At 38.4% G+C, this 26,851-nt stretch overlaps 1 protein-coding gene and 1 long non-coding RNA gene across 4 annotated transcripts in view; one reads left to right on the top strand and one right to left on the bottom strand.

Annotated features, from left to right (window-relative positions):
- LOC6536321 (maternal protein pumilio) overlaps positions 1-26,851 on the bottom strand; it is a 177,995-nt gene that overhangs the window by 143,887 nt on the left and 7,257 nt on the right. For 2 of the 3 annotated variants that reach the window (XM_002096869.4, XM_015192177.3), the window contains exons 4-8: positions 14,128-14,369; positions 13,787-13,913; positions 13,601-13,719; positions 9,489-9,777; positions 9,246-9,332 (exon numbers count right to left, since the gene is read on the bottom strand). In XM_002096869.4, the coding sequence (XP_002096905.2) occupies positions 9,246-9,332; positions 9,489-9,777; positions 13,601-13,719; positions 13,787-13,913; positions 14,128-14,369 (864 nt within the window). Of the gene's footprint in view, positions 1-9,245; positions 9,333-9,488; positions 9,778-13,600; positions 13,720-13,786; positions 13,914-14,127; positions 14,370-22,044; positions 22,254-26,851 lie in introns of those variants that run through there. The other variant, XM_015192181.3, reaches the window with a different exon arrangement.
- LOC120322028 lies at positions 473-5,481 on the top strand. The gene is made up of 2 exons (XR_005561784.2): positions 473-1,385; positions 1,458-5,481. It is a non-coding gene; the product is annotated as an uncharacterized LOC120322028 (long non-coding RNA).

Here is a 26,851-nt window from a genome sequence, read left to right on the forward strand (position 1 = left end):
GTGCACCGTTTTCTGAGCCATTTTATCGCTCAGTGTCGTAATGAGCTCTCATTGTGTCACAGTGTCCCGAAAAGGATGCAGCCACACACATACACACACACAAACATGCACACATACTTGCGAGACCGCGACATCCGGCTCTTTATCCTTAATGAGATGCACAGAACACGCGACCCAACCTTTTCACTTCATCTCTGTGATTATGCTGGGGATTACAAGTTGAATGTGTGTAAATTAGCCGGCTCTTACAAAAGCTTAGCCTAACCATCACAAACACAACGATAATGATCGGGATAATGATGATAACGATGATTGTGATTATTAACATTGGTTTGCCAAATACAAAGGCCCCCAAAAGATTACCAGTCCATTCTACATTTGTGCCCCTAATTAATTTCTGCGCGAACCTTGAAAACGTCTAAAACGTGAACTGACTGACTTGCGTCTTTTGCCTTTGGGAGTCCACTTTTAATTATGCTTTTTCATAAAACTAATTGGAAAAACTAACAGAATACGTAATAGCGATGTGAAAAAAAGTGCATTAAAGTGCCTTAAGTAGCCTCTAAATGATTATGTAAGGCAACTGCAATTGCGCCAACTTTTTACGGCCCAATGGAGCGCATCGCTGCAACTACCAAATGCAACTGAATAAACAGCAAATAAATCGATAGGGGAAGTGGAACTCATTGTCTTAGGTTAGTGAAGTCACTTTGGGCATAATAATCAGCAGAAATATATGGGCAAGCTATGGCTATAGCCCTAAAATCAAGTTCAATGATTGACGATATCGTGAAAATCAATTTCCGAGCGTGACAAAAGTTCAGCCAAATTATTTGCCTGTCGGCAGAAAGTTAGCGTGTTATATAAAAAGCATTCTGAATGGATATAGATTACAATCGTTAATAGCTTAACGCTATAAAATCATCAAACTTTGACTCTTTTCGCACGACAGAGGAGTTGAATAAAAAAGGAAACCAATAAAGAAACCATTAGGCATACATTTTTTGTGAACATGTAAATGAACTTCCACGTTTTACTGGTTTTCGCTCTGCTCGAACATGCGGCAAATTTAGTTGACAAAAGACGAAAGAATTGATTGAACGGAATAGAATGAAAAACGTAGTAGAAGCAAATAGTACCCTTTAACTTTTGTGTATGAAAAAAGCATTCAATGCTGCCGAAAAAGTGTTCAACCATGTGTCAAAACGGATTTTGTATAAACTAGTCTTTGAAAGTTATAACAAAAGTTGCAGGTTATAGGAATTTCTTGATTAAAAGGTGGCAGAAACTATCAAAACCTTCCATCACCGCAGCAGACAATGGAAAACTCAGCCATCAGCAGAACGCATGGAAAAGCAACAGACGCGAGAAACTTCCGACTAAATGTAGCGTAAATATAGAGCACGGAGTTATAGACAGCAAAGGATACGAGAAAATATAAAAAAATATATGTATAGATATAGATATAGTTTGCGTGTGACATGCAAGGCCCAAAGTGGGGTAGTGAAGGGATCTGTCGCTGGCTGGTTGGAGCGGAGAAATATAATATCAAGGGGGTATGTATTTAAATTGCACGGCGACACCAGCGAAGCCCCATTTTTTTCTTTCTTCCCCCACAAAAGCGAAAAGCGGGAAGGTCTGAACAGAACCATTAAAGTGCACTGAATTGGAATATATATGCACATATGCATATACATATCCATATACGAGTAGGTATAGATGGAGATTTGTGGGTGCGCAAAGAGGTGTCTGGCCCCAGCCAAATGTGGCTGAACCTTCCAAACAGAAACAGCAGCTGTAGTAGTAGTAGAAAGCAGGTTGATCGAGCGCTCGTCTGTGGGAAATCTATGACTTCGCTGTGTCGTCAGTTTGTTTGCCGCCATTTTCACTATCCCACATCCTATATCCTTGCCGCGTGGAAAGCATTTCCCATTTTCCATCTACAAGCCACGGACCGTTGAGCACCGAAATGAAGTCACTTGACAACTCCAACTGATGTTGATTGCACGGCGGCGCTGCTGTGCATTAATTATTTAGAATATGGCGACGCTGGTAAAAACACATCGACTCGAAAAGTATGCAATTAGTATTTGGCGTGATTGTTGCCAGGCGTGGCACAAATGTTATCTGATGGCCGATTGCCCCGTTCTGATTGCGATTGTGTGTCTCTCCATTGTAAATTGGGTTAATAGTTGTGTATAAAGTACAACCTTTCAAATGGACATGAAATCAACGTAGATAGATTCGCTTCCCTTTTGGAGCTACTAAGACGTTGAAATAACTTTAATAGCTAGTCAAATAACTTCAAGAACCCATGCACTCTATCAATTACATTCCCCTTGGTTATCCTGCAGCTTGTCCACTCAAAGGCTTCGACAACTAACCCAAAACTGTCAACATTTTATCAACTCCGATGTCTTCGCCCACTGTGTGTGAGTTTCGGTGAGTTAGTTTTGGGGAGTGTCTGTGTGTGTGTGGCTTTCCCCGCCCTCGTCTACATATGAAATTCAATGAAAAACTTTTCTACACACACTCACTTAGCGGACAAAGCCATTTCCCATTTTCCCCATATCCCTGGAAAAATGAATAAAGTGTCTGCATGCGGTTTTCTTTTCAGTGCTTTACATGCTTTTAGTTTAGTTAAGCTTTCTGACCAACAAAACTTAAATGAGCTAGACAAAGTGCCAAAGCAAAGGGTGGCCCTCAAAATATTCGCTTGAATATCCAGCCAAGAAAGCAGGGCAAAATTTGGTTAAGGATACTATGCTTTGGGGCATTCGTCGTGGTTAACCCCTTTGCTAATGAGGCAATTTAAATTTATGGCTGGCCCAGAGTGAAATTTTAAATATTACATACTCCTTCGCCTGCTGGTTTATTCATCAGTCGAATGAACTTGTCAAAGTCCTTCCACTTGCCAAAGAAATGCAGATGAATTCAGATGCAAGGCCACCAGCAGTAAACAAGTGGCCCGGAAAATGAGCAGCTGGAAAACTGTCTGCAAATGAGAGGTGCGACATGAAAACGCTTTGAGAAAGTAGTTCGGTAAATCTCATGACAGCTAGACAACAAACTACAACTCATTGACATACTTGCAAAAGCCCACAGAACACAGAACGCCAAGAACTAAACAACTTTATCAGCACATAATTCCGAATGAAGTAAGGTAGGAGCAAGAATACAAAAAATAAAGAAAAACTTGGCCAAGAAACAAGGGAACGAATAAAAGAAATGTCCCGACTTTCCTACGTCTGGCTGCTTAATTATGAAGCTTGTTAACTATTAATGAAAAAGTTGTTGCAAACCTCCCCAGACGTAACCAACTAAAAGTTGACAAACTACTGGCAAAGGTCGCAACTTACGATGGGGGATGAAAAGTGGTCAAAAAGTAGGCTGAAGTGGGCTGAAGTGGAAATGGATTCTATCCAAGAAACGTAGCTTAATTTTACGCAGTACACAAATACTAATGATTTTAGTGGTCAAATATTTGCAATAATAGTTTGGAAAATATTTTATACATCATCAGTTCTTCTTGAAATGCAGTTAAAATGCATTTTAAATTGGCATTGGAATTTGCATAATGCAAAACGTTTCACTTAAATATTTTTGGTATTATTCGTTAATTATTTGAGCTATGGATAAAATACAAATATGTTCGCTTTGTTCCGCTCTGAAACATTGATGACATCTCAAACTTATATATGGTGTATAAATAATATACAGAATACTAGTACCAATGAAAAGTATTCCCCATGTCCGTGCTCCAATTAATTTCAATGCAATATCGAGCGAAGTGTAATCAGCAAATTAGCATTTTTATATGTACCATTTCGAGGGGTAATTCCATTTCTTATCGAGGTCAATGTCTTTAGCCGCGCACTTATGAGCTAATCAAGCGTTGCTCCATCGTCTGCAGCGAATTGGCCCGCTCAGTCTGGCCACGAATAAATAAATAACTTGGCCAGGCCAACTTAATGTGATTAATTGCGTCATGCAGAGAGCAATGTCGTCAAATGATTTCACACCCGCCAGGGGGTGGGTGTTCGGGGTGTTCTGGTGTTCAGGGGTTCTGGGGTTTCATTGGGGTTTTCGCCGTTCGTTGTTTTCCATTCTCCAATCTCCATTTTCCTCATCGCTCTTTGTCAGCGCTTGTGCCCGATTTCCCCGGCATTTTGCCCGTTTCGCCCCTGGAGTGTGATAAGTGCGCTTTTGGGTTTTGTATTACACGACTTCGTACTGAAATTTACGACGTAGTTTTTCTAATTTTTCTATTTAATTAGCACACACACCCACACACACACATACACAAGCTCACAAACATCAAGGCCATGGGAAAGGTGGTGCTGTCAATAGCATTTTCCGGTTGACGGTGATGGTGGTGGTGAGAAATGAAACCTTTCGGTAGTTGGGGATGATATTTCCTGCGGGCGTGAAGACAAATGATTCGGCTATCTGACAAACTGTTGCCATCTCCTTAATGATGTCAGCATGTTAATTAAAGGCAAATTATTTGCTAAACTCTTCGTCTCTGCGCTTCTTTTTCGGGGTGGATTGAATGAGGAATTACTTGTTCTTTTCGTGTGCTTTAAAGTTTACCCATGTGAGCTCGAGTTAAAAGTTAAGAAGTGTTTATAGGTTAACTCAAGTTTCTGCGCGGGGTTGAAATTGATTGATTAGAAGGGAAATTTCCTTGGCTCCCAGGTTAGCAGATAAATTTCAGATAAACAGGAGTTTGCATTTGAAGTGTACTACATATGATTTTGTGTAGATCCCCCGTTAGATCATTACTAAAAAACTTTCCTCGCTCAGAACACTATTCCATATGGGCCATTCACTACACTAAGCCATTAAAGGGGCGGCAGTTGCAAGGACACACTGCTGATAAGCGCATATGCTGTGAAGCATGCATCAGGGCTTCGCTTAATTAATGTCTCGGCTACCAAATTTGCGACGCCCCGCCACTTGCCATACCCCCTCCCTTCTACAACTGCCCCCTTCTCTAACCGATGTCAACTATTTGCCACTTACTAATTAGCATTTGCGTGTCCACACAAACTTCAAGGGAAGACGACTAAGACGCAGTGTCTGAGGCGAGGAGTAACCGCTAATTGGGCTTTATTGGCGGTAAATGTCAAGTGACGGCATTGGATGACACTTTCCACCAGCCCGCTCCAACAATTTTCACTCCTTCGGTGGAACGCCCACGACCGAAAAGCAACAACCACTTGATTATGGCTTTCGACAGATAACAGGAGGTGAATATTGGGGACGTAGAAGCAATTTATCGTTGTCCATGGTAACGGAAAAGTCTTTCGAAATGAGCAAAGTTGCCTAAGGAAGCTAAAGGTAATCAGTCGGGCTTAAAATAGATCAAAACTTTAATGTTGCACAGCAAACTTTAGCTTATAACTTTCAGGAAAGCAATTGGTTTAGTAAATACCACAATATATACTTTATAAAAGTTGGTTTATCCTTATTTTCAAATCTTTATATATCATCCTTATATGCAATTATGTTAATCGCCACTTTATCTAAAACTAAATCATACTAACTATACCTACTTTAAAATTCCAAAGTTTAACCAACCAAAATGCACGTTCGCAATGTAGGATTTTAATTGAATACATTTTTCAATCATCAAAAAGGCAGCAATTTAAACTTGAAATGCAACGAGAACGTATTTTGAACAAAATGTGATCAGGCCTGCATTGAAATGAAACACTGCCCATGCACAATTGGAAATTAATTTACTAAGTGCCAAACACACATGCATAATGAGCTATATGCTTTTTGTGCCAATTAACGCTTAATTAATTGCTATATTAATATATGCCAGCGACCAAAAGGGGATGGTAAGCTGCGGAGGGGTGCATTGCGAATTGGCGGCAAGGAGCAAAGCAGATGCTGCACTTTTATTGATTTAAATGCATTTTTATGCAAATTTTCGCACTTTGGCGGTGGTAAATTATGCACGACGAATTTGAACGCAAAATGCAAGTGGCATTTGCGCTATCCCATACCTATTAGTTAATGCTATCTGTTAAATCTCAATTGCCTGTTGACCCAAAACTGTGACTGTATTGGCATAAAAAAAAGGAATTATTCATATTTATAAATGCATAAATTCAACACTTGAAAAGACACAAAACTATTGCTGGAATTTGCATAATGCAGACACAATTATTTGCAATAACCTGATTTATTTGCTTCCATTTGCATTTCCAATATGCCTTTAAATTATGTTATTTTTTATTTTACCTTCTTCGTTACCTTCAAAATGTATACGAACAAAAGCATCTTTCCATTAACTTTCTGATTTACTAAACCGAGTACCTGTAGACAAGTAAAACCACAGTAATCCGACACTTTAAAAATCAATTAAAGAGACTTCAGACTTTCAGATCAAAGCTGAATTAGGCAGACAATAGAGACCAAAAACAATCATCGGATTAAGCCGCGTTGAAGACAACAAAAGCCTTGCCAACTGACTGATTAACACACAAAAGCAACCAATGAAGCGTGGCTAAGACAGACATCAGCCAAAAGTGTTAGAGAAAGGAAATCATAAAAAGTAAGCCATAGAAAAGCATTTCTTCCGCATTTCGTGCCACAAAATTTGTAATCGTTTTTCTAGTAAGAGGAAGTGAGCCATGAAAAGCGAAAATATTTGTTCATTATATGCACCAATCTTTATTTTAACAATTTCCAAATTATTTGGCAAACTTTTCCTATCTTCAATCTTCTGTCCTGAAAAATTGATTTATGTTTGACAAACATTTTTTTTATTTGCCCCGCAAGTAGTTGCCAAATATGTTATTGGTCACATTGAAATTTATATTGATGATTCTTTGACAACAGTTTGCATTAATTTTCAGCGATTTGCCAAAGTAATTTTCTCTTTTTCTTCGGTCTGTGGCAATTTTCTTCATCCTGCTTCTACTGCTGCTTATAAATAATGATTTCTTTCATTTCAAAGGCATTCCATCCATTTGTCTTCTACATTCTGACATTCAACGGATGGTTGCACCACATGTGATTTTTCCTCGTTTTACTTTCGACTTTAATACATATTCATGAAGTAAATTGCATTTTAGATAGGTTGCTATAGAAACTGAAGATAGATTCAAGAACCGTTTGGATTTACTAAATACTAAAAACCAAATAAGCAATAAGCCGCAAATAATGATACTCGTAGAACTTTTTTCTCATCACCCCCTTTCAAAATCTCATAACAAAAGCGTCAAGTCGTTCGTCTTCATATTTATTGCATAACCATTGTCAAAAATCGCTTGCATTGTATGTGGGTCCATATTGCCATCCTTCAAGCCAACAAAAAATCCTTTCATTCAGTTTTCATCGTTATTTTGCATGCGATTCGTCAAGATTCTTTTCTTTCCTTCTTTTCAGTGTTAATATCAACGCCAATTTAATAAGAAATATGCACGAAAGCAACCGAAAAGTGGGCAGAAGCCTGAGTGCATGCCTTGCATTATCCATTATCCATTATCGGCAACATATTGCACGCCTTTCTCATGAAACCAATAAATGCATATCTGTCCTCCTGCTTTCCCTTTGTCGCCCTCTTTTCCTGGGCTTTATTTATGGACGGAGTGCTGCGAGTTGCTTTATCTCTCTGAGAGAATATGAAAACATAATAATAATCACTATTATTACACATATATTAACATTCTTTATGGTCTCTCGCATAACGCAGGCATTATAATATAATTTTTTGCTCTGAATTAAAAGTGCTTCATAAAAGGGCAAAGGCATATTGCTTTTAACTGACCTCTGAAAGGGTAATTTCATTTTAATGTTCGTAAAGTTGTAACCATTTTTGATATGGCACGAAGTTTGATTTCCGCTGGATAAGATAAATGTTTAAATGTAATATTCTTAAACATCCACATTTGCTTATAAATGCATTTACTTTATTTAGAGCTTACTAAATGTACTCTACGCATTCTCTCCAATTATCTCAGTTTGATCAACACATTTGGGCTGACTGCAATGTGCTTATGGAAAACTTTACGCAAAACACAGGAAGCGCATTAAACTTTCACCTTTCTGGCGCCACAAGCAGTAATGACATTCCAGCTACTTTGGTCCGATCAGGATACAGTTTGATGCTGGTTGCTCTTGCTGTTGCTCAACCGTTTCTGGCTTAACAACATTTTCTGACAGTGTGTTGGCTTTTTCACTTTGATGCAATTTTGCGCAGCACACTTTCAGGCAGCTCACTTAAAACACACACACACACACAGGCCAACAAAGAGCTACGATAAAGTTTTCCCGCTTCGGTTTTCCCCCGCCTGTTTCACTCTTCTTTATGCCAGAGGAGAAGACAAAAGCGACACAAAAATGCCTGCAGGATGTGTGGAGCGAGCGATAAAAAGCGGAAGTGCAGATTGCCCCAGCCTCAACGACGACTAAAGTGTGGAAATGTCAATTTGCTTTGCGGCCAACAGTTGAAGGCCAAGGGGGAATCGGGCAGGATGGGCAGGATGGGCAGGCAGAGATCGAGGGAGGATATAGCATCGGTAACTGCAACAACGCATATTGATTTTCAATTTGGCATGCCAAGGGAGAGGGGCTGCCTGTTGGTTGTTTGCTAGATATAAAGCTGAAGTTAACAGAAAGAAATGACATTGACTGGGGCCCGGAATACAGTCTGTACTCGCAGACAAAGATATGAAATATTTACGAGGTTAAATTCAGTTTAAACCTTGCAGTGATTGCGTTAGTAACTGATACAAATTAAAGGTTTTATTAAATTTCAAAAGTAGTTTGTCAACACTTTTCCCTTATCGAGTGCCCACTGTAACCACAGGAATGTAACTGAGAGCGAGCATAACCAAAGGCTGGTTTGACAGCCACTGGCACACAGAGGCACCAGCTTAAAAGCAATTTTGTGGCTAATAAATCCGATTTCCGTTTTGTTTCGAAATAAATTGCATGCAACGAGATGGGCACTGCGCTGGATGCCGGATGGTAAATCGAGAAATGGAGAGTGGTGCATTGGGACTGAGTTTTGTGCAAGGCTGGCGGAAATGGCTACCAGGGGACGCAACAGCAGCATCCGGCGGATGTGGAAAATTAGGCAGCCACAGTGACTCCAGCATTCGGATGCCTACTCCCATGCCACCCACTCACATGACCCAAATTTTCGGTTGCGAATCCACAATGAAAATGTCACTCTGGGGACCATGGAAACAACAAACTGTGCGGTAGGATTCATTTCAACTCACCTGAACATCAAAATTTTGCTGCTGCAAGAGGTTTCCCGGAGATTCCATATGATTGGGTCCAGCTGCCTGGTGATTCAACATGGGTGACTGCCAAGTGGGATTATAAATTAGTTATAACACGATAGGCATGTTTTATTTCTTAAGTGAAAACTTAAGAAAATTTTTGTACAAATTCTGAACTATTTCTAAATTTTTTGTAGGTCTTATACGATTTCCAATATACATATCTATATTATTATTTACCTGTGCTGCCATTGGCATTCCGCCGCCAACGCCGTTCATCATCGGCGGTTGCAATTGACTCATCTGGGCGGCCATCTGCTGGTGGGCCGCATAAGCGCCGCCCGCACCGCCGCCGCCGCTGCCACCACCGACCCCGTTGCCAGATCCGACAACTCCGCCCAAACCGCCGCCCATGCCTTGGCCATGATCCATGAGCATGTGGTTGTAAGGCAGTGGGGGAAATAGTAGATTTGGGGGACGTGGCTGGGACTCCTCTGCAGGCGATGGTTGGCGTGAACCAGGAGTGCGACTATAATTTAATGAAAGTAAAATGGATTTTAGTAATATATTTAGGAATATTAGAAATATATATTTTTAATTCTTCAACTATAAGTTATCATAAAAACTGTTTAACTTTTTTAACTCAAATCTTACATTTCACAGTTTATAAACCACAAAGGACCTTAACAGCATGTTACTTAACAGTGCAGTTTAAAGCTGTAATACTACACAGTTTTGAGCTGTAAAAAGTTTTCGAGCAACTGGAACCTGCACTTAGTCGTGACAGAAACCTTTATTTTATCAGAGACACTCAAACCGTTATGTGGACTAAAAGATATATAATTTAGTACCAACAGTGCATTGAATGTATAAATCAATTAATGACATTAAAAAGATTTGAAATTTAAATTGGAAATTAAAAGCAATCTGAGATTAGTGGAAAATAATTCGCCAGCCTAAATTTACTCCAAGCTGCACAGTTTTGCAGCTATTGGCCCAATACCGGGTAAAACAAAAGACTTAAGCAGCAAACGTGTTTGATAATCACTCGTGACGTCAGCAGCCCAGCTGAGTAGAGTTCATAAATTAAACACAACATCTGCATAAAATCAACGATTTTTTTCAAACGCACAGCGTTTAGCATGCAAATAAAATGGTCGCACCAAACTTTATATCAAACTGGAAATGTTTGCCACTGTGTGTATGAGTCAGTCATGCTGCTAAATTAATTAATGCATTTATCTTGGCACGGCAGCTTCCATTCATTCATCGCTCTTAACCCACTGCACCCAAGTCGATGACTCTGTCTTCACATTGTTTGCCTTTTCTTTCTAGCGTCAAGTGCATGTGTGCTCGTATGTAATTTGCCAGCTATAATTTCATTGTCAGGTCATTCACACCGCATTATTAATAATACATGCGACTTCAGAGAAACAATCTGGGGAGAAGAACAAAAGTTTAGCGCTCTCAGCCAAAGCAGCTGGGGAAACAAATATCCAAAGCGTAGAAATTAATTACTGTTAATCCAACTGTAATGCGAATTGCATTGCTGCTAAAAGCGTGTAATTTCTATAATTTTGTGAGCAGCTTACGTCATACACTTTGCGATCTTTTGGACTACCTGTGTTAGTCATATAGCTAGCTAAGTATATTTTAGAATTCTGCCAGTGATTACTAACCATCTGGCGATAAATAATCCCAGTCATGAGGCCAGCCAAGCATAGACACATAATTTTCGTTCTTTTATAACTCTTGTCTTCATTTTGGCTAGCCAAAACCAATTACTTTTTTGGGGTTAAAATTACAAAACACTTTTCCCGACTAGTTGAATATGAAACCAAATGCAAAGCTTAGATTTCACACTCTCACTTTTTACCATTTCTAGAGCGTCTAGTTTGACCGAGGTCAGGTTTTCATTGGCAACTTTCCATTGGCCCCCCGAATTCTAAGAGTCATGTCTGACCTAGTACAAAGTAGTATGCTTGTACCATTAGCCCCGCTGCTCCTCTTTCGGTGACCCAAAATTTTCACTTTTCAAGACAAAAGAAAGTGCAGCGAGGGCATAGAGAGGGGAAGCAATGAGGGAAAAATGAGGCATCGGCAGCCAAAAAGGTCAGAGTGGTAAGCGGAAAACGGCGCTGAAAGGGGAAGGGGCGGCGGTAGTATTGGGTTAGCAGTGGTCTGGGTCACCTGGCAGGCGGCAAAAGAAGAAGCAGCATTCAGTGTGTGTGTGTGCCAGTCAGGTGACTCACTTGTCTGTCCACTTTAGCCTGCCTCGAATTATTTTTAGCAGCGCTTTTCGCTTTTCAATGTTTTCGCAACTTTAATTTCAAACAAAACGTACAATAACAAACAGCCATATAAAAAAGAAACCTCCAGCCGCAGTAGCAACAAAAAAAAAAGCACACTCAAAAACCAACTGAAGCCCACGCTGTAATGCAATATCAAATGAAATCTAATCAAAAAAGTGTATGGCAAATACAACATAATATATATACAAAACGTTTCCAATTTGGTTTCATCACATCGACAAGTTGTTTTCTGTCGCTTTACGTTTTTATCTTTCAGATCGTTGTTTTATTATTAGAAGTCACTATAAGATACCTAATTAATACCTAAAGTGGTTTATTGGATTATGTTTCTTAATATCTGTACTACATTTTTTACATTAATATTGTTAATTTTAAACAAGGCTGTAAGCATTGCAATCAGCATTAGTGTCTTATAGAAATCTAACCAACTCTACTATAACTGAAACCGGAATGAGTATCGATTTCTGATAGCTGATCTTGATGCAGGTGATTTTTATTGCTGTTTCTGCGGCTCTTCTTTTTCTGGCTGCCGTTGTTGCCACTTACATCATAACAGTTATTACGTTTGGCATTGAAACATGTTTGGGCCAACCGGCAATGAAATTGCAAAACAGCGTCAGTGGACAAAAAAAAAAAAAGAAACCGAGAAACCAGCCGGCTGCCAAAGCCGAGAGTCAGATACAGATATAAAAGAGAGGGAGAGGAAACCGCAGACTGGTTTCTTTTTCTTTTGTTAGGCCTAAAAGCTGGTTGCTGGTTGCTGGTCGCTCATGTATTTGTTTCTGCTAAATGTTGTTTAACTGCGGCAGCTTGATAAGAGGAAGTGGCTCAGAAATTGTAATTAATGGAACTAAGTATTTCAATACATTTTAAGAATACACTATGACCTTGATGAATGTAATTATCGAATTTGAAATGAAGTCTAAAGCTTTTGGACAAAGTCAATTTATTATCTCATTGAAACTCTTGCTAACTAGCTTAACCAATACAAATTGTCTTTGATTTCAAGCTTAGCCACCTATATATTTTGAGCATAACTCTTTCAACATAACTGCACAAATTCCAATTTAACTCAACCAAAGTGTCGTCGTATTTTCGTTGCGTCAAGTCAAAATGCGTAAAACGCAGGTGGGCCGAGTGAGGAGAAAAAAGCTTTCCCCATCGCCATAAATAACAATTAAAACTTAATAATAAATAATGTAAATGGAAATACGAAAACCGTGGGCAGACGCACAACAATCACTTTGCAGCTTTATGTCACACATGAATACGAAGATATGACAATTGCAAGTGAAGTACACAAAAATGTGGGTTAAGACCAGGCCGGTAAATATTTCAGGTAATTGATATGAATTTAGTGGGTCAACACTTTTCAAAAATATTTTATTCAAGGTTTGACTTTAAACAATTAACAAGCAAGCCAATTATTAGCATATGCTCGCCAGTAAGATATTACTAAATAATAGGAAATTAAAGCAATTACATCAATGTGTAATTGCTAAAAGCTCTTAATTAAGTTTCAGCTGTGTGAAAAACGCACATGTAATGCAAAACAGAAAGGAAATGGATTTCTTCATCTAATTACATATAATCGTAGGTTTTACAACTTAAAAATTGGTTATAGTTTTCAATACCATTCGTAATGTTAAAACCTATTGAATAACCTTTGAACAAAAAAAAATAAAACAGAAGAATGACTAGCCATGTCTATTTAACAGAACCAGTCATAACTTCCTCAACACTTTGCCAGTCACGATGAAAACTGGAAAACTCCACTTCTTGCCTTTCTAACAACACACCACATTGTGGATTGAGTGAAAGTCTATGCAAAAAAGAAAGAACCCAACCTTGAACTGGAAAAATTTCAGTTTCAGTAATCATAACTTGAAAAAATTCTGCGGTCAAGAGAAGAGAGGCGGCTAAGAAACCAACTGACAACAGAGTGAGAAAACCAGTTTTTCTAACCAACCCAGAGTTTAGAGTCTAGTCTGGGGCCATTAGTTGGAGTCTGGACGGAGATGTAAGTTGTCTGCTACTCACTTGAAGCCCTTGTCATCGTCAATGCCGTTGACAACACCATTTGAGTTTGTGACCTGATCGTCCTTCTTCAAACCGTTTGTGTCAAACGGAGAGTTAGCCTTTTCCTTATCATCGCGTGACTGTAATTGGAAACACGGTGTTATTATTATATCGATACTGTATATATTTCATGGTTTAAAGACCTACCTTATCGTTGTCGTCAAACTTAAGATTCCGCAAATGCGGCTCCAATCCGGAAAGCGAGCTATCCTTGTTTGTGGGCGAGCCACTGAAAACATACTCCACCACTTTGGCGCAAGTCGAATCGCGGGGACTGCAAGAAAGATAGCACCATTAGATTAATTATATAAAATTCGAAAATATAGATAGTTCACTGCAGTTGTTTAAACATTTATTTATTACTTTATTAAACGCTTGGAAAGTGGTCTACTCTTGAATTTTACAAGCGTATTTTGCAACTTCCTTATCTGCACTTCACGCTCTATTGAATCCATTTGTAAATGCTTAGTTCGTGTTAATTTTCTCACCTCAGTATGCCCGCATTGCCGCTGTTTGAAGTATCGGAGGCGCCTCCATGGGCGTAGGCTCGCGAGGGGGGCGGAACGAGGATATTCTCGCCCTGTGTGGACCAGGTGTGATCCTTCCACACGGAGGAAGGATCCCCGATGCCGGGAATCTGCAGGGGATGCAGCGGTCCACCGGGAGTGCTGGAGGACACGCCCTTGCCATCGGATTTCTCCCACAATTTCTTGGCAGTGGATGTGGTAATCTGAAACATAGAGAAAACAAAAGCCGAAATTATAATTTGCACGTAATGTTTACCAAGTTTCTTATAAATCTGGTCAAAAGCCCCCAGCTGTTGCCCCTGAATTAGAAAACGTATATCATTCGTTTTAATTCCCAAGCATTAAACCAACATTCAACGACACTTTCCCGCTACAATTTTATGATTTAAAAGTACATGGAATATATTTTAATTAAATTATTATAATAACCCTTATTACTTTTTCGAGAAAAGTAAAATTACAAGAAACGGGAAATGGAAATGAAAATCTATAGAATCATTTAATGTGCTATTATAAAGCATTCTCAACCGTATTCCCATTGGCAATTGATGGCTTCCAGGAAAGCAAATATCAGAGAAATCACATCATCATCTCATTGACAACAATGCGCCAGCGACATAAATGTCAACGGAGCATTGCAAACAAATTGTTAATTAACTTTTATCGCCCTCCTTTTTTTTTGGCTGTGTGTGTGTGCGCCTGTGTGTTAACCATTCCCAAAGGAAAACCTTGCGTCATAATGCGACAGAATAAGCCGCACCAACCGCCCACACATCTGGCAACTTCCCGACATCCTGACACACAGTTTAAATATTTAAGAGCTTATCAACTGGGCTTCAACCAAGGGGGCGGTGTTGCACGTGGGGCGGAAAATGGAAAAGCTCTCCTTGGCTGCGACTTTTGCATTAATAACAGCGCAAGTCACTAAAAGCCGAGCCGAAATTGTAGGTTACAGGCAACTTAAAAGGTATGTTAGCCTTATAAAAACGATTTATTAACCATGCCTCAATTCAGGGGGTGTTGCCAAAAAAATGTTTGATTAAGTTGATTCAATGAAAAACATTTGAGCCAAACAATAATTAGAAATAAAATAAATATTTGAAACATATGTACATAATATGTATTGCCGGCTTTACATTTGCCTATGACCTAAGACAACAATTTCACAGACACCGAGATTTCAAACGGCGATGGTTGTGGAGATTACCAAACACCGAAAATCTCTTAACAAATATTTAGCGTATCCAAACCAAAAATGGTAAATAAAGCCAACGAAAATGCTTTAAACGAGCCAAAGACGGCGAGAGCGTGAAAAAAAAAATATCGAGTGAGACAAAGAAAAACTTGACAGTGCAAAAGAAAAGAAGCTTAAGTAAGAAAAGTGCGATTTTTGATCTGCGAGCAGACACAAAAGATAGAAAAGAGATTACCGAAGCAGTGATACAATCAAAAATGGAAAACAATACACGAAAATAACAACGAAATGCTGACGTAATATATTTGTTTCATTTAATATGGGTCACAATCTCCGTCTGCAAAGTGCATGAAAATGAATGAAAATCTGTTCGGGTAGGCAAGAAAAAATAAATCAAATAAATTAATTAAACCGCAATTAATAAATAAGCACAGAAAAACAAGGCGGCAAAGAGGTGCCAAAAAAATGCGGCGCCGAGCAAAATAAAAATCACCAACCGGAAAAGTGAACAACAAAATTAAAATCGTTTTGTTAATGAACAAAACAAAAGATGGAAACAGAATTCAGTTGAGAATAATGTGCACTGAAAGAAAGATTTTATATAGTATTGTTATTCCAAAGTGAGGAAAAGAATTATATGTACTAAGCAAAATAAAATCCATGGCACAGAGATGAGCATTCCCTAAAAATTCCCAATTCGAGTCGATTGAAATTCTGTTTTTTTTGTGTTCTTTGTTTATAATTAACGCGATTCAAGACCCAAACAAATCTACCACCCATCACCCCCGCATGTAGGAAAATCCGCACATAAGAGAAAATCGTTCATTAACTTGTCCTTGACTGTGAAGATACAAAAAAACAAAAACGTAGATACAACGAACACAACACACTCACACGCACATTCAGATTACACAGATACATCACACATACAGCTGAGCGAAAAAAGGGAGCGGGTGAGCCAGAAAAAAAAGGGAGAGACAGAAAACAAAAACCGGCCTCCTCTTTGTTGGGAAAATATGCGTGAGAGAGCGAGAGAGAAGCCAACGAAAGTGCTCGCAAAGCGTAGACAGCGATAGCAAGAAGAAGAAATGGCCAGAAAAACAACAAAAACGGCATGAAAATCTTAGAATGGCAAATAAGCGAACGCATAAAAAAGAAAAATACAAAAGACAGAGACAACAAATAGAGAGAGACAACACAAGGCAGCAAGGGGGTGGGTGGCAAAGGGGTGGTGGATATTTGGCCATAGGCTCGTGCAAAAGAGAACGAAGAGAAACAACAAAACAACGAAGCAAAGCCAGCCAGAAATTTGTCTACAAAAAAACATTCTAAATTACATTCTGTCCGAATTTTTTTTTAAGATTCTATTCAAATTTATTGTTGTTTTTTCTATCCGGCTAAAAAGGTTGGTGTTGATGGGTGAATAGGTTATATAAATTATACGCTGGATTGATTGAAAGTAGCTTGACAGGTCGATGGTTGCGGAATCAATCATAAATAACAATTGCACAAAGATAAATTAAAACATAACATAGCATACGTTGGTTGTTTTGGGTGTTGAAATTGGAAGTTCATTAGGGACTTATTGATTTATACACAGTTTAAGCTAGATTACGATTACAGTCGATAAAAACATTTGCACAAACAACAGCTTATTTATAAATTATTTTCCTTTAATACAATTCTTTTATTTTAATGGTAACTTTCAAAACTAAAGCCTGTTTATGACTAATGAAAGCACATTATTCAAGTCCAATACGAGTGAATAAAAGTATAATAAATAGACAACATATTTTAGCTGGCTTATTAAACTAATTGCCCCTGATACGCACACAAAATGAACCAGTTCTCAAGTAAAAGTATTGTCTAAAGTAAGCTGGATTATCTAATAACAACAAAGAGCTCTTAGCTACACACTAAAAGCTATAAATGGAAACCAGTTTTTCATTCAATAAAAAAATTATATCTTCATTTTCGTATTTTTAATTTAAAAGAACTATTATCAATGGCTTTGATAATACTACTATCTATTCTTATTAATAATTCGAAAAATAACCAATAAAAATTATTGATTTGGAATAGGAACTTCTTTTATGAGCTGTAGTATATTTTTAGCCAATAATTTTTATACGGCACAAAAATAAGTAAGCCAAAATTGAATACTTGACATATAAACAAATCCAGCAAATCTAGTTTATTGTGCTTCCCAATTTTAAATTATTTATTTAAGCAAAATTATCATTTCGCATTGCAAAGAAATCCTTGAAATTACAGTACCCCCTAAACCAGGGCATAAAAACATAAACCACATTTAATTTTTGAGCACGAAAAGTTGTTGACTTTGAATTTTTGTGTGTAACGCACACCGAAAATAAAAAAGCGTTACCGCTTGAAATGCGAGAGAAAAAATGAAGTGCGCCAAAGATGTGCGAAACATGAAGATTAAATTGTTTGGGCGAAATCAAGGCGAAATTGTTGAGAAGGTTGGAGTTGCGGGCACAACAAAGTGTTCCTCCATCGGTTTAAATTTGTGCTTCCACCTTTCCGAGTTGTTGTCAAGTGCAAAGACCTTTCGCGTGTCATACGAAAAGCCAAACGAAAATAAACTAATGGAAATAAAACTAAACAACACACAGGCACACATGTTGTGAGAAAATGGAGGAGTACTTGGTATATATAGTATCTATAGAAATGCACGAGAAATTGGGCGTGGCTAGATGGATTTTGGCCAAATAAGTGTCTCTAAAAATAATTTTAATGAAGCTTGACTAAGATTAATGCACGGAAATATTCCAAATGGTTTATTTCATCATGCAAAAAATAAAGAAACACCGGAAAGTTTATATGTAGTTAAAAATCCTAAGCTAGAGTCATGATAACTTTCGTAAAAATTCCTTATTGACTAAAAATAATACCATTTTTTAGTTTTATTTTGTTTATATATTTTTTCGCGGTATTTGTATCTGAACGGAATGTTCTCAGTTATTTTCGGCTCTCGCGACTATTGATTTTGTTTCTGTTGTTGGTCTCAACGCTTTTTGTTTGCAAAACGAGGCAAAACAAAAAGTGCAGTCAGGCTGAGAAATGCGTTTATTGCGCTTTTCAACAACCGACTTTGCTGTCTGCTGTGCATATTTATTTGACTTTGCCTTTCTCCACCCAACGAGACTAAAAAAACAGCAACAGCCAACCAAAAAAAAAACAGAAATGGGCAGAAGAAATAAAGAGTGCAGTGCAATGCTAAATGCTTTTACTTCGGCGTGTGTATTTGGCAAAATGCAATGCAGTAAATTCTAGAAGATTAATTGGATTATATGGCACTATCTCGAAGCACTAAATCTTGCAACTGGTTGTGCTAAAGTTTATTCGATTATTCGATTAGCCCTCAAATGTAATAAAGTAGAGTGTTTTAGCTGATTTACCTTTATGTAATTTTTTTTATATCTAACAACATTTTTATTTTATTTTTCCGTTTAAAACTTAGAAGCCTTAATCAGCCAACTCAACTTTCAGCTCGTGCAACTCTTTTTCTAAAAATATCTCGAATAAACGTACACGACTAACTAGATTCTTTTTCCCAACTTTTGATGATGACGAAAAGTTACCTGCTAAGAAGAGCGAGAATTTTCCGCGCACCATGAGGTGAGCCAAAGTTGCAAGTTAAACGGCTCGAGAAAAGTTCGTAGCGCTAAACTAAGTCACGTGACTTGCATTAACCACACACAAAATATAAATGTATATACATATATGTGAACCAAGTAATGTTGCACTGCCACCCACTTTTCCTATAATTTAAGCAACTTCGTTGTCACTGCAGTTGGCATTGTTGCTGTTGCGTATTGTGTTTATTGGATTGGCCACACCCCCAGCCATTTGCCGCCCTCTAAGTTAAACTGTCCGTGTCTTCCGCCTTCTGTCGGTAAATTGTCATCAACAGTCGCTTTACTCCCCCCAGTTTCCCCACCAGTGCCCCACACTTTATCCTCCTGATAGACTCGGCTTTTCTCCTCTTCACTTCAGTCAGTTGCTGCAAACATTTCCGGCGCCTTGTCCGTTTGTCCGTCCGTCGGTTTGTCCGTCCGTCTGTTGGGTCCCCTGGGTACAATAAGTCAATCCGTTTTGGCCAAGGTGTCGAGAGTCGGCTGTCGTTGTCTCTGTCTTTATTGCTATCTCCACCTCTCTACAAGTATAAATCTTTATTGCATAATTCGAGTTTGCTTTGGCACTGGGTCTTCCTTTAAATTCATGGCTTGTAATGCCTGAAGTTTACAGAAATGACAAAGTTGATGACGTTTTGGGGGAGACCGGTAAATTGAATAAATAATCAGCAGCATAGGAGTTTAATATTGGCACTATATACTAAGATTTAATCAACTTGTTAGGAGGAGATAACATTAATTAATGGACAATTGAATTAATTGCGATCCTCTTATGGAGAACCTATTAAATAAAATCTTTTGGAAAACCATTTCAAAAAACTTTAATGCCCGTTTCAACAGAATCCGCATACAATATCTGTAGCTCTCACTTCGCTATTAATTTATAACTTTATTTTTATCCATTTACTATGCGCGCTAATCGCTTCGATTATGCAAGCCAAAAAATTAATTTCGATACAAAACAAATTGCATATCATGGCAAAAAGCTTAATGTATAATAACCCAGTCGGGAACGTCCCCCAAGGTGTCACCTTATAATGGATATATTTTCAACAAATTCAAATTGGTTTACCATTTACCAATTGTGAGTGCATAAATATATATGTATGTTAAAGAGCCATGCCCTTATCGGGTGGCCACTGTCATCTGTCGTCTGACACGACCACGCCCCTTTTTGGCTAAAAGCCAATTCGGGCCACAACATATAAAGCCTAATCAGTCAACGAGTTTGCATCAGTTCAGTCAGACGCAATGCAATCAAGCGTGAAATAGATCGGGGCAAAAATAGGGGAAGAAAGAAACCTAAAGGTGGGGGCGCTCTCTGTGTGTTCGGTCAAAGGCAAAAAAAAATGTAAAAAAAACACATCGCATATATAATTGAAACCGGAAAATATTTATTTTCATGTAAATTCCCTCGAAAACAGAAAATGAAAAGAGATAGGTGGAACCAGTACCAGTACCAGGGGCCGGCAGCATAAAATTCTACATACCCCTTTACAAACAAAAAACTCAACCCCTTTTCTGGCAACTGAATCTGCTCACTTTACGGTTTACAGTGCGCTGTGGGGTTAAACTACGTGAAATGCATATAAAAAAAACAGTTGTCAGTGTGGAAAAACAAACCCAATGAATGAATGAAACGAAGGAAAAAGCGAAAAATCAACTGCAGTCAGCAGAGACGGGGCCAGAGGTAACCGCAAAGCGTTTTTATCTATAAAGCTCAGGCCCCTCACTCGAAAAATAGCCCCAGCCACAGAGAAGAAACCGAAGCTACATACGCTGGGGATTTAGATCGGGAGGCTACACAAAAAGAAATTCAAACTATTTATTAAAAAGTTCTTGAAATTATTGGTGGACTACCATTGGAACCAAAAACAAATAAAGTAATCAAATTAGACATGTTTTTTAACAGTTTCTTTTAGAAAATAATAAAATATTATTTCATGTCACGTTTACTTTTAAAAGTGTCAATTATTTTCTCTTGGTGTGCATTTTTTGTTGTGCCATTATCTAATAGCAGCAGTAACAAGAAGAGCATGAATGAAACGTGTCTCTCTTATCTCATGTGTGCGCAAAGGGAACTAAATGGGGCTGTTTAAAATGTTTTAAATAAATACATCTTAATAGCCCTGCTTTATCAGTAATAATATAATTTATTTCGCCACTCGTTTAACTAATATGCTGTTAACAAACTTGTTCAGTAGCCACAGGGATTGATCCAGTAATGAATATAATTAAATGTGGCTTAAGTGAGAACAGCACATCGATGGTCAATTGAGCAATGGTCAATTAAGCGTGTTTCTTTAATTATTTCATACTTCCAATACATTTAATGTATTCCAATTACCAATAACTGCCATTTAAGTTAAATATTCGATCAGATATGTTATCGACATTTCTAAAGCAGCTTTCAGTTGACTGATTTGTTCTGTTGCGCACCGTTTATCGCAAAAGCCTCTTTCATCAAATCAGTTATGTTTTCGTGTTGATATTTGCTACCGACTTCAAACAGGTAGAATTGCTTCGATAAAAAGCAATTAACAAATATCAAGAGCAAGTGCAATTAGAAGTAAACTCATTCATTAACCGGTTGGATCTACGGATTCCAAGACAAACTAAACGGCATGAACTTCAGGCTGTCGGCATCGCCGTTCACCATCACCATTACCACAAAGCAATCAATCATAATTCTTCTCCCATAAAAGATGGCAAATAAGCCGAATGAGTTGTGTATCTAAATTTAACACTGTTTTGCTAACTTCATTATAATAATCTTGAATAAGAAAAACTAAGTATTTACAACCATTTAAAATAAACCATTTTTAAACTGAAGTTTAATAGGTCCCTCTTCGGGCGCCACTGCATTATTAGTGAAAACTAAAATACTTAAAGCAGTACGGAATGCAGCAGTATCCTTGATATTTAGAGGGTTACCTTGCCGGCCTAAACACCTAAATGGCACCCATTCTCAAGGGACAGGTGAGTGAAGGGGTTAAAGGGATCGTAGCTTTTTGTGTCATTTACCATTTCCTGTGTGAGTGCAACATCCTCGGCGGTGCGAGCGTCCAACATGAAGTCGTGCAGTAATTTCATCATTGGACAGGCTGTGCGAGCGAGAGGGCGTGATGGTAAAGAACACACGGCGATCCAGTGCGCGACAGAGAGGGCGATAGCAGTGAGAAAGGGACAGGGCGAATGTGAAACACGTTACACTGGCTTTTTTCCTTTTCTTTTCTCTTTTTTTTTTGCCGCCTGGCGATTCTTCTTTATTTTCGGTCGGGACACGCCGTGTGTCTATATATGATATATATATATATATATTTTCTTTGTATATGAATTTATGATTTATTCAAAAACTCAATACTGATTTGGAATTCTCGATATTAAACTTTCCACACTCAGCTGTGATTTTCACACGCAAAAACCAATTTACATATAGATTTATATACTACTATGTACACACACACGCACAACCGCACTCGTTGGCTTAAAGCATTTTGTTGTGTTAATTTTCACTTGTTGGTTTCTTATTCCTCTTTTTTTTGTGTTATATCTTTTGTTTTTTGGTCAAGAAACTAAAAACGTGCTTAACGATCGGCAACAACGACACACACTTATTTAATTCCATGCAGACGAGTCAACTGTTGCGGCCAAACTGAAAATTCTACGCTCCCCAGTTCGCAAAAAAATGTATCTCACCGTGAGTGCGAAAGAGAGAAAGAGAAGCGGAGCGGTGGAGAGCAAGTGGACGTGTATCGCCGAGAGACAGAGAGAGATGGAGCGGGCGAGCAGCTGTTGTCTGACAATAACATAATCAGCAACAATTTATGCTGTTTAAAAAGAGCGAGAGAAACGCTAATGAAGGAGAAGGGGATAGGGCAGGGGCAGGGGCAGGGGTTGGGGGATACCCTCCATATCTCCCACTCTCTCCGCACCGCCCCCGCTTAATCACCCTCTCTGTCGCTCTCCCATTAGCCGCACACGTGCAAGCTTAGCATTCTATCTGTCTGTCTCTGTTTGTGTTTGTGTTTGCTAAGCCGAATTTGGCATAGTTTTTTTTTTACGTAATGCGAGAGCAGTGAGAGAGCCGAGCTTATGAGTGGGCAATCAAGCTTACTCTCGCACTTAAGTGCGTGTGGGTGTGTGTGTGACTGTGTATCGTAGAGGTGAGCAAATGAGCGAGTAGTAAGTGATCATGATTTGCAAGCACAAGCTCAAGCAGCTGTTTGATTACAGCGCGAAGAGTAGGGGATGCACAGATCCATCTTATGCGAAACTTAATGACTACTGTGAGTAATTTAGAGCACATATTAACGTATTGTAACTGTACTTCTTAAAATTTATTACTTTACTTTACATTGAATACAAAAAGAAAATTTTAAACCATTTATTTAACCCCAAAAATGATTAATAACTCTTTGAAGTAAGCTAGTTAATCTGGTAAAGCGATGTTTGAGAATCTTCCATATACTTTTCATAGATTAAGTAAATAAATCATAACTGTCCAACAGAAGAAATGAGCCCCATCCATGCTCATGATTCGCCCGTCTTAACCTCCAAGTAATTAAATTGCTCGCGACAGTTGCTGGCAATTAAAATCGTTTGGAGAGCCAAGTCAAACAGTAAAACGAAATTAAATTGTCAAACAATTTGCCGCTGCATTTGAAATGCTTTATTTAATTAATGCAAATGAGTGTGAGCATAGTAAGCTTGGCGAGGGTGTGACGCATAGAGCAGCTGCCATCTCAGCTGACCACCACCCGGTTGAGATAATGGAGAAAATCGTGCCAGAAGACAGATAAATGTGGCAACAATAAAAACCAATAACCTCACAAGTGAGAAGTGTAGAGCAGAGAACGAGAAAGAGAGACAAACTAAACCAGGTCTAGCCGGCAATGCAAATCAATCAAATCCGATAAAGTTAACGTCGGCGCCGCAGTTGGCTTCGTTGCATATGCCACATTCAACAACAGAAACTACAGTGCTACTCCCATAAGTACATTTCGTATAATCTTTAGTTTCCAGAATTCAAAATGTATTTTCCATTCCCAGAAACCCCTTTTGGAAAAACAATTTGTACCTCCAGAACTCGCGTATTAAGCTAAAAATGTTAAATCTTCAATGAAAGTTTCACTGTGGCCCAGGAAATAAACATTCACACACATTATCATTTAAGCAGAGCGTCTTGGATGTTGGAAAATTGCAAACATTTCAGCTAATTGGCAAGAGAAGAAGAGTCGGAAAAGAGAGAGAAATAGAAGAAGACTATGGTTGAGCGGCATTTGTTCAATTAGAACGAAAATGTTTATAAGAATGGGAGGCGGGGTGGTAGGCGTCAAGCGGTGGAAGGGGCTGTAGTCTAAAACAGGGCAACAATAGAAGGAACGAAAGAAAGCAGTTGACGTGAATTAAAAGTCCAACCACAGGCAAACTGAAAAAAAGCGCAGAAGGACTAAAAACAATAAAAAATTGGAAAATGTATGAAATATAAGAAAGAGAAAGATATGTGGTAATCCTTATCACATCCCTCTTAAGGCATTTGCCCTTAAGATCCCCAAACATTTAATAATAAAATATAAAATAATGTATTTTATGTAAATCAATCAAAAGTCTTCAATGTACATATTTGACTCCAATGAACCCCAACAGCCTATTCTAACATATATTTCATAAAACGGACAGATTAAGATCGTTAAGAGCTCTGATGTAATTATTTATGTACAAAGGAAGTAACAAATTTGTTGGATTTTTTTCTTTTCCATAACAAATTGGAAAAGAAAAACACAAAATAAGAAAAGGAGGACAACAAAAACAATCAACAATGCTCGAAAAGCTTCTTAACAGAGATGCTCCAATTAGGAAACCCATTATCCAACCAGAAAACGCAAAACGAAACGGAGGAAAAAAAGCTGCGCTCAAAATCAGATGCCCCACACTGAGACAAATTCCGCAGACACACACACACATAAATCATTACGCGCACAAAAAGCTACAAAAAAAATAAGTGAAAGAGAGTAAGGGGTGGGGAAAACTGTGTGGAAAAAGGAGGGAACTGGATGAGGATGAGAATTCGCAGCGGAGGATGAGTAAGCGGCAGGCAGCATAAAAGAATCGCAAGTAATAAGAACACCGCGTACACAGGAAAAAAAACTATATTTGAATCAATCACATCTCGTTATGTGTATGTAATTCCAAGATAAATCACACAAACAATCTAAGGCTTAATCTTTATCAATGCAATTTGTATACTTAAGAATCAAATAAAAATGCTCGAAGAATATGGGTTTTCCAATTGTCAAATTTTTTTCTGTGCAAAAGACGAATGCGAAGAAGGGACAGAAGAAGCAAAAGAGGAAGCAGAATGCGCCACATGCAGGGAAACAACACAAACCAAGGCAAGTGAAACAATGAGCAAACTTAATGCAACGAAAACAACAACAGCGCAGAAGAATCGTTTGTGCCCTTCCTCCGCTACCACCCCCTCCCCCCTTGCTTTTCTCCTACAGTCTTCTGCTCCCCTTTTTATTCCATTCCATTCCGTTCCGCCCGGCTGTTAAGCGCAAATCAATGACCTACGACATCAACAAGAGCGCGTCAAACACACACGTAAAGCCATAAGTGGGAGCAAGAGAGCGAAGAGATAGTTCTGGAAGAGAGAAGCGCGCGGGACAGGGATAGCACGTGGCAGGTGGGCTTAGGAGTGGGAGAGAGATAGTGTGAGGGAAGGTTGCAAGGAGTTTGGCGAAATGTTGTCGTTGGCTGCGATTCTCCACTGGTAAATACTCGAAAAGAAGAACATAATAAATTAAATGCAATGCACAATGCAATATTTGTTTGTAAACACTTTCAAACATATTAAATGTAAGTTTAATTGTTAGTATTGATTAACAAAATATCCTATTTGTCTATTATGAATTTTTCAATTCATATATTTCAAATATTCTACTTTTCCAGTGCTTACTGTATTAAGCAGAGGACCCAAATCAGTAAGCTTGAGAAAACTGGATTAACAGCGCCAGACGCCAAAAGGGAGTTAACAAAAACAAGGGTATGGGGAAGGACATCAACAAAGGAACCCAAGAAAACCATAGAACAACAACAACAAGTTTGCTATAACTCTCTTTTGCACAACTTTACTTTACCTCCTGCTAGGAGGTCCTTATTTTGTTGCTATTACTCAGACTGGTCCTCGCATAAATGCAATAAATATCTTTCGCCTCTTCTGCTGTTGGTTCTCTGTTCAAAAAACGACAGAGAGATGTAACAAAGTATGCACAAAAGCAAGTTGTTGCAAAGAAAACCGAAAAAGGGGTGAAGCAAAGAGTCAAACCACAAGAAGTAATTTTACTTAGATATTCACTTTCCCTAGTTAATATATTATTAAACACTTATCTGTATGATATTGCAAAATTAAAAAAAATATATATATATATATTTATATAAAGAAATGAAATTTTGAAGAACAGTATTGCATAAAAAGCTACAAAATTCACTAAAAACATTAAATACAAAAATAATAAGATCAAGATACAGGAACCCATTAAGCAAATAAGCTCACTTAATCTTTATTAGGAATTAATGTGACATGTAGGGTATGAAAAGTTCCGCACACCCCGAAACCGTTTCGAATCGACAATTTGCTTGATAAAAACATAATCGATTGCGGGCCAACCAACACTCGCACATTAAAACCCTGCATTGTGTGCGAAGGAAGTGAAAAGGAAATTGCAGTGCCAGGTGACAAGGGGAATCACCTGGAGCAGAGGTCAGAGAGGGACGGCACGAAGGGGTGAGCAAGCGAGAGGGCGAAAGAGGAGTGAAATTCTTTAAT

Source organism: Drosophila yakuba, chromosome 3R (genome assembly GCF_016746365.2).
Source record: "Drosophila yakuba strain Tai18E2 chromosome 3R, Prin_Dyak_Tai18E2_2.1, whole genome shotgun sequence".
In the NCBI taxonomy this organism is placed as follows: domain Eukaryota; kingdom Metazoa; phylum Arthropoda; class Insecta; order Diptera; family Drosophilidae; genus Drosophila; species Drosophila yakuba.